Genomic DNA, 8,980 nt, shown 5'->3' on the forward strand with positions numbered 1-8,980 from the left:
TTTTCAATTGTATTCTCTTTCTGTTTTAGTCAGAACTGACGGTGGTTCGTTTTGTTTTTTGGTAGTACTATTTGTGGTTTTGTTTTTAATCATTTCAATATTTTTTGTGTGTGTGTGTGCTTGATTGTTTTTCTTTTTTTCCCTTATAATCAGCATTCATTGCACCTTTATATCAAATACACGTGTATGTGTACGTCAATAAGTATGGGAGCGTGGTATTTCCAAATTTTGAAAAGTTTATCTTCTCATTACAGTTGAAAGAATATTTTACAATAAGCATTACATAACATTCTGCCCTTTTTTGCAATAATACTTTTCTCGTTTATTTTCTTCAGTAATTCCATCGAATTTTTTTATTTCAATCAAGAAAGACGGTTGCACGTCATCTTTATCTGTACAGACACATTCAAATATTTAATGACACGTATTTTCAAATGAATGCTATTTTTATGAAAAGGTACATTAATAAAATGCGATGATATGGACGAAAGAACTTTTTTCTTTATTATTCATACACGTTTAAGACTTTTTAGAAAGAAAATTTGACAGTTTATTTTTACTCTATGACGATAAATATTTTTGAAACATTTGGCGCGCCGTAGAATGTAGGCATTTCACCTAGTGTTTATGATATTATTTTACATGGCTTACGCAGTTGCCACATCTCTCTATTATAAATGCGTGATTATCGCATTGCGTTGAATATACTACAGAACAAGACCATACATGAATCTCGTATGCTAGCCATGATGAAATGGGAAATACCCTGACAGAAGCTAAAAAATCAGTAATTGTTGGCAAAGAACATAATGAAAGCCTCGCGGAATGAAAGACGATTTCAATCGTGGGTAATATTATATTTAATTGATAGAGTGATGTTTTTTTATATTTCATCATTTAATTTAAACAATCATTAAGATCATAAGGTCTGTGTTGTACAATACAGTCGTAAATATGCTGGAACATTTATATAGTATATACATTACCTATAACCTAGCCCTTATGTGGGCTGTAGCGCCCGCTATAGGGGCCTAAAGTTTCCAGAAAAAAGCATTACGATGCATGTCTGGTGATCCACTCCCCTTTTTGTAATATACGGGTACAACAGCACTTAAGACGAAGTCACAGGTGTCTATTACGAAAAGCTGTTAAATTTTGGCTTCAGTCCACTTGGTTAAGAATGGTAACGTTTATATGTATACATACGAGGTCGGATTCACATATTTTAATTTGCTGTTCTCATAGAATCAACAGACCAAATAATGCCTCTTTTATGAACCATGGTGCTTAAGCGCAAAAACATATATTACGCCATGGTAATTTTTTATTGTAAATCATGATATATACCCTAGATATAACTAAACCTTCATTTGGTAATGCCTGTTTTGCATCTCAGGTGAACAATCTGACTAGTTAAATTGGTACTCATGCTGCTATTAAAAGCTACAGACATCAGTTCACCAAAAGCCGTTGCTTTTGAAGACAGTGTGTTTAAACAAACATGTGTCATTATTCATAGCAACCATATGTATTATTTGAATGCAATACAATATAACTTGAGAGGTACTAATCGTAACAAATGACGGAAAAGAGAACATGTGAAAACATTTTCATTACGCGACAATCGATTAAATTCTTTGTTTTAATCACGATCTTATTACAGGTTAAAAATGTAGTAGCTGTTGATCTATGAAGATGATAACAGTTTCATTTGAGCTGTCAGTGTTTCTTCCTGAATATTACTATTCATTAAAATAAAAAATCGTCTCAGCAGAGCTTAATTGAAATAACATACCCAGTAGATTGCTAAATATACCGATAACATGACGTAAATGTTGATAGGACAAAAAGACTTCATGAAATTTGATTTCTTATCAACATTAAAAATAAACATTCTTTGCATTTAAAATAACATTTAGTCAACATTTTCCGATTTCAAACCGGAAGTCGAATACACAGAATAGACGTGTCATGATTGTTTTTTTTTTTTTTTTTGAAATATGGTATTGACGTTGTCCCATTGTTGTAACATCTAAATATGATTCCGCTTATTGAAATATGTCTTCATTTTTTATAAGAAATTACATCAAAACGAATTGCATGTTAGTGTTTAAAAGATTTATAATTGATATTTTCAACAAACAATGACAAATACTGATATTAGATAGCGAACATATAATGAAAACAGAGATTTCACCGCTTGATTATAATAGGTATTCGTGTATGTTCTAAAGATGGTGCAAATTTCCATTGTCCGCAAAATAATGTTTAATTTGTCATTCCCGTAACAATGGAAGTGTCGTATTCCAAACAATGCTGCTTTACACTCCCTCAGTAATTGATGTCTTGTTAATTGTCGTCAACCAAGTCTACGTCCGTTATTTCGATATAGGCCTATATACATAGAAGAAGGACAGAAACATTATATGAGAATCATGTGTAAGAATTGCACTTGCTTTTCATATTTGAAAGATGTTTGAAACTGGAAATATTTGAAAATTAATATTTGAAAGATGCTTGAAATTGGAAACAAGACACATAAACAATTGGTTAGGTTCCCCTTTTGGCTTTCAAGCAGTCGTGAGTTGGGTGAGAAAGAAGTGTAAATCTATGCAAATTCATGCAGACCACCCGATTTCATTTTTTCTCTTTCCTCCTAATATCAAGATTTCTGAAGACTTTAACTCAACTCTGGCTGGGTCAAATTTTCTGAAATTTTCTTTAATATTATTTAAAAAAAAACGACTGTTTCGGTTGGCAATAAAGTTCTTACATTTAATCACTTGTTTGAATGTCAGTCTTTCAAAGGTATTTTTCTACATACACTCTTGTTTTAAAGTAAAATATTAAATTCTAGAAAATATTATCGAGTTTTGACTTAAATTATTTTTTATCAGAAAAAAATACCCGAATATATTCCCCTATCATTCTTCAAGTAAATATTCCTACCATACTAAACTTTAGATTCCGTGCTTTTCAAAAATATGTAGCATGTTGAAATTCCCTTGTAATCTTTAATGAGGAGAAGCGGCTTTTAAAAAACTGTGTCGGTAATGTTCAGCGCAAACACAAATAGATACCGGTTACAGTATATATCTGAAATGCTATTTTCCTGATGCAATATACCTGGTGTTTTGTTCTGTCCTATCATGAATCTATTGTGTCCTTTTAATTTGAATTCATATACATTCTGTTCGTTTCATCTCTCGTTAAATGTTTTCATCTTACCTTCTCATCGTTGGTTAGTTTCTGTAGAATGGCCGACAGTTTCGCGAAGGTTGGCCTTTTCTCCATGTCTTCGTCCCAACAGCTCAAAATTATCGAATACCTTTGAACGGGTAAATATCACTTTTATTATTCAACGAAGGGTTGGGAAAATTGTATTTATATACATGTCAAGTGGGTTTTACAATGGTGTTACAAAAACGAATTTCAGGATTAGGGATTTCATCTATAAAAACATTATTATAAGTTATTTGATATCATCTAGATAACAAGGAAATTCGAATGAATGCCTGTGACTCGGTTGCCTACACATAGTGAAACCGTTCAAAATTTGTCGTAAATAACGACATCTTTGACTGCCCAGTAAAGGGTATAGTGACAACGGAACGCATATCTTACAGCTCTTGTTCACAGTAAGAAGGTTTTGGCATTCGATAACCTGCTTGCAGTGATGACGTCACTTCCTGTTCTGACATGCCCGGATAAGGTCTGTTGCCTGTATAGTAGGAGCATAAGACATCTTTGCTTTAGATGAAACATTTGACATGCAAGTATATTTAGATAAATAGATAATGATAACGCTGAGAGTTACATGACATTTGCATTAAAAACTTGATAGTTCTTAGAGATGATAAAATACATATAGAATTTTTATTGACAGCTGTTGCCATAATAGCGATGAATTTGCATCATCCATAGAGTTCAGTAAGGGAACACAAACGACCCTTGCTTCGATACCAACTCAACAGTTGAGCGCGCAAACAGATGAAAACCACCTTAGAACAGTGTTGATACACTACAAAGCATTATGTATTTGGCGAACACACAATAAATTTGACTTGCCCATTGTGACAATTTCCCACAAGACGACTCCAAACGACCACACATTACTTTTTGTCATAAATATACCATCACGTATAGACTCCAATGCCATCCAAGGAACTGGCAATTTTAAATTAAAACAAACAGTCATTTATTGCCAAATTTAGAAAGAGATGAAGCAATAAACTGAACGTTTTTAAATCTTCGATATAGCAACTTCAGAAAAACATTCCGAAAAGGATCTATTCAAACGAGTACAGTGCACTAAGTGCATGCGCCTGAAAAGGGCAGTCGTTTGCATCACAAATTATGCGTTTCGAATGTTTCTTATATCTGTACACACTTAGTCTCACCTTCGTCTTGCATTCATTTTGAGATTTATCCACCACCTCCCGAGCGAACCTGAAGTTGGAAATTTTGCAAACATTTTGCTTGTCGAGTAGAATTTTTCTGGCAGCTATGTCCATGTGTACGCACTGTGGATGAAATATTCAATATTTAATGAGTACACGGTGACGTGCATTGAGCAAACAAGAAACAAAAAAGGAGTAAAATTATCGTTATTTTTATGAGATACAACCCTACTGAAAATAATGCAGTGTGTACAGATGTCTGCACTGTAAAGTGTTCAAGGATAGAACACCAATTAAACGCCTTTTTGTAACACTTTTTGAACGCGTCTAGACGTTCAGAAATTTAACACTACGTGTTCAACCAACGTTCATTTTTTAACACACGTGTGCAGATTGTGAACGCTACGTGTTCATCAGACATTATATTGAACACATGGTGTTCCATATCTGAACACACGTTGCACATGAAATGTGTTCAAAAAATTGAACGCATTTACGCGTTCAAAGGGCTGTAACACTTTTTGAACGCATGGACGCCGTTCAACGATAAGTGTGTTAAAGGCTAGAACACATGATGCGCGCTTGTTGAACACCTTTAATTTTGGGCGTTCAGGGGGTGTTCAAGCCTTGAAATAACATTACAGACCACTGATATTCAGTAAAATTATTTTATTCTTAAAATACACAAAGCATTTCTAGAGTAAAATACAATAATTTACTGTAAAATGGGCAAGTAAACATTGCCAATTTGTATGTAACGTTTGTCAGAGGAACATACCAACGGTGTTAACACCCTTCTATCAAAAACATAAGCAATAAAAATCCCCATGAACACTGTAGATTGTTTTAAAAAATATGAACAAAGTAATGACAAAACAGGTTTTACTTAAATATTTTGGATTACGTTTTAAGGTTCATACTTGTTTAAAATGTACAAAAATCATCTGAAAAAGCTCAAAATTTGGCTTACTTATTGTGTTGAAAACACTTATATGTATGGAATGCATACGTCATTGTTGTAAGATGATTTCTCAAAGACATTTCATCTTGTATAAACAATTGTAAATTTTGAAGAAAAAAAAGTTAGTCAAGGCTTCTCTAGTGCACATGGTATGTAGTGGTCCATACTAAAGTGAACACAACATGTCAACTTGTCAAAGTGTCACAGTAAGGCACAACATGCAGAAAGTGGGGAACAGGGTAAAACCTATTACCTTGTCCAACAAAGTCCTTCATAAACAAAAGGTCTGTTTGTTTGTAATATCTTTAAATAAACAATGAAATAAATCGGTGACATTTCAAAAATCTACTTCTCAGAAATTAAAAACATATTCGTAAGACCTTTCAAATTCTTGTGTACCCTGCTATTAATTTTTATACAAATATTTTTACCAAAAATGGTAAAATCGCCCTTAAAATAAAAAAAATGTAGATTTCATCATATATATCACATTCTGGTAATCCCTTATATCTTAAAAATGCCTGAAATGTCTTTAATGTCTTAAAAATACAAAGTTCAAAATTTCTGCATAATTTGAAAAATCTGAAAAAGGCTATCAGTAGAGATCTATGTCCTAAATATCAAAGGTGTTCAATTAGTAGTTTTGAAGAAGATTTTTAAAGATTTTTTGACCAAAAATGACGAAAATTGTCATCAAATATAAAAATTGAATATTTCATCACAACTAGCACAAATTTGACCAGGGTCATTCTTAGGGACATGTTTTCCAAAGATTGAAGACGTCAGTAAAAGAGAAGAAAATTTTTTGCCAAAAATAGCAAAATTAGCCTCAAAAATATAAATTTGCATAGTTCATCATAATTTGCACATATGTGATTAGGGTAATCCCTGGGGACCTGTAATCCAAATATTAAAGGATTCGTACAGGCTGTTTTGAAGAAAAACCCTGGGATGTACAAATTTTAGGGCAATGCTACACATCCACCTATTTAGCTGACGGCAAAGCTAAAAACCAGTTGCTAAGAACAAGAGACGTGTTGAGCTACAATACAAAATTCTCTTAGGTTTGGTAGCATGCTATGATCAACTAAATGTTAAAGGGCATAAGCTTCCAATGACTTGAAGTCTCCTTTATCAGATGCAAGGGGGAATGAAAAATTGAAGCAGAAAGTAACAGGAAATTCAGAGTGAAAATTTCAGAAAATTCAGTAATTCTGTCAGAGTGGACATTTTTACTCTGAATTTTCCGTCGCTTTCAGCTCTTATTTTTCACTCCACCCTTGCATCTGATAAGGGAGACTACACGTCTTTGAAAGCTTATTCTCCGGCAACATTTAGTTGATCATAGCATGCTACCAATTCTTAGATTAATTCAGAAAAAAATACAGAAACTTATCAAAATTCAGTTACTGACCCTCGGAAGTTTAAATCTACATTAGAGATGAACTGAGGTTCTCAAGCTTGTTTCCAGACAGCTACCTGTACACTCATCTTCTTCATTATCTGTACCACCAGCTTCTGTAACAACTCTTCGATTTTCAGTTAAATCCAACGTTTTACATCCTGAAAATAATGAAACAATAGGTAATATGGCGAGATGAGACTTTAAATGAAAGACAAGGGGCTGATTAGGTTAAGGAAAAGGGGAGACTTTCATATACAGTGCCTCTTTTCAATACTGTTACACAATATTGGCTTCTTCTTTTCATCAACTGATTATAATAAAAAAGCCAAACTCCCCTATGCTGAAACAATACATTGTATACTCTACAATGTTTAATTAATTGTTTACATGCGATTGTCTCTACTAAAAGACATGTGTTAGCTGTGATTACGCAGCGGTACTATGCAAGGCGTATCGATCGCGCTCAGGTCAAGGGTTATGGCTACAGTTGTGTTGCGATGACCCTTGACCCGAGTGAGATCGATCGATAGGCCATGGCCAAAGTACCACTGCGTATTCACAGCTTGTTGTTGGTATACCAGCCACTGAAAGAAAAAAGGTTTCTTCACGTAGTTAAGCTATTTCAAAGTACAATACGATTAATTTCGAAGGATATTAATACAGATGCTTCAAAATCTAATACCTTTTACTATTTTAGAGAGAAAACTTACCCTTTCTGGTCTTGCTTCCGCACGATCACGACTTCACGGTGCGCTTACAAGAAAAAATGTCGCAACTTCCGTTTTGATGCATCATGGGATAGGAAAAGCACCAAACTTGAACACCAAGTGTTTAGAAATAGAACGCCTCTTGCACGCCGATGTTAAAATTAAAACGTTCATGGTGGTTTTCTGATTTTCTTTTCAAATTTCAAAATTTCAACACGTAATAAACGTGTAAAATTATTTTGTATACTTTCTTTTTAGAAAAAACATGCTTTCAGCAATTGTAGACCGGAAATATTTTTCACTTAGTGGGAAATTCGTTACACCAAAATCCGTGTATGTTTGCCGGACAGCGAGGCAGTAGTAAATTTAATATAGCTATTGTAAAGTAAAAAAAGCAAAAGATTGTTAATTGTTTCACAGTATTGTAAAATTTCTGTGATGCTGAGTTTTTGAACACTTGAAGGAGATGGTTGTTAACACTACGTGTTCAGGTTTAGAACACCATTGTTAATAAAATGAACACTAGTGTTAACAATATGAACACTAGCCGTTCAAATTTGAACACCGACGCGTACATTTTGAACGCGTAAAGACGCGTCTAGCGTCCGCTATTTTTACAGTGTGGTTATAAAAAATTGACAAATATATTTTTGGAGTCCTGTATGTCTATCTTTGCTATGATGGTTATAAATAAAAATTCCCAGTAACTTTCTGCCTTTTAATGGGAGAGCACTTAAACAAAACTCATCCTTTGTGTGAAATTATAAAAAATCAATAAAAATCTATCATTGGTTTTAATTATTTGGGTGAAAATGAACAATTGTTTTTCCTACAAATCTATTACCCCATTGGATGAAAGAAATTCCATTCCAGAAGACACTTGGTATGCAAATGTCATTAGATCGGCATTTGTTAGGTTTTGACGTCACTGCTGTATTGGCGTAGGCTCCTCGCTGCAGCTTCTGTTACTTCGCAAAAAGTCTCGCAGATTGCCTCCTTCCTAAATTCTGATATGATGTAAAATGGTTCTACAAGGAAACAAAGAACTACAGTATATCAAACGCTTCAGTGAGTAATTAGGCTGTTACAAGCCATCATATTTAGTGTTAATGAACCAATGCTTTGTTTACTAATTGTATGTTTTCCGCATTTGTGGGTAAAACCTAATATTCAAAGGACAGTGGTGGTATCGTTTTACAAATTGTTATAATTGTTATTCTGTATATTATCGACAAAAAAAATTCAGACTTCAGGTTATCAATACACTTATTTAGCAAAATTGTAAAGAATAAAAATCAAAACAGGTCCAATTATAAATGTGATTAAAGGTTTATAACTTGCAAATAAAAAGTAAATAAATTGTTTTCGCATGCATTTCGATCAGGACTGAAAATTCACTTATTTGCCTTTACATATGCAGGCTACTCAATCAAGTCTTACACTGGGTAATGTGATGTAATGTCACCCTTTCACCACCATAGGAGATTTCTACATAGGAAAGGGGTGA

The 8,980-nt window shown here is 33.6% G+C and overlaps 1 protein-coding gene and 1 long non-coding RNA gene across 2 annotated transcripts in view; both read right to left on the bottom strand.

Moving 5' to 3' along the window:
- Nucleotides 1-1,664: 1,664 nt before the first annotated feature.
- Nucleotides 1,665-4,161, bottom strand: LOC139125681 (tyrosine-protein kinase receptor Tie-1-like). Its single transcript, XM_070691783.1, has 4 exons — nucleotides 4,069-4,161; nucleotides 3,625-3,721; nucleotides 3,229-3,328; nucleotides 1,665-2,394 (listed from the first exon to the last, which is right to left on the bottom strand). Exons 1-4 carry the CDS (start codon nucleotides 4,157-4,159, stop codon nucleotides 2,350-2,352), a joined length of 333 nt encoding a protein of 110 aa, XP_070547884.1. The 5' UTR covers nucleotides 4,160-4,161; the 3' UTR covers nucleotides 1,665-2,349.
- Nucleotides 4,162-4,406: 245 nt separating this feature from the next.
- LOC139125690 (uncharacterized) overlaps nucleotides 4,407-8,980 on the bottom strand; it is a 6,472-nt gene continuing 1,898 nt past the window's right edge. Inside the window, exons 2-3 of the long non-coding RNA XR_011550336.1 lie at nucleotides 8,318-8,501; nucleotides 4,407-4,523 (exon numbers count right to left, since the gene is read on the bottom strand). This is a non-coding gene — a long non-coding RNA (uncharacterized lncRNA). The remainder of the gene's footprint in view (nucleotides 4,524-8,317; nucleotides 8,502-8,980) is intronic.

Source organism: Ptychodera flava, chromosome 3 (genome assembly GCF_041260155.1).
Source record: "Ptychodera flava strain L36383 chromosome 3, AS_Pfla_20210202, whole genome shotgun sequence".
Classification (NCBI taxonomy): Eukaryota; Metazoa; Hemichordata; class Enteropneusta; family Ptychoderidae; genus Ptychodera; species Ptychodera flava.

Excerpts from the sequence above, each read along its gene's own strand:
- LOC139125681 (XM_070691783.1), bottom strand. The coding sequence starts at position 4,159 with ATGGCATTGGAGTCTATACGTGATGGTATATTTATGACAAAAAGTAAT. Across the intron at positions 3,722-4,068 it reads GTGGGAAATTGTCACAATGG|GCAACAGACCTTATCCGGGC; the intron begins GCAAGTCAAATT and ends CCTACTATACAG. Across the intron at positions 3,329-3,624 it reads TCTTACTGTGAACAAGAGCT|GTATTCGATAATTTTGAGCT; the intron begins GTAAGATATGCG and ends ACCCGTTCAAAG.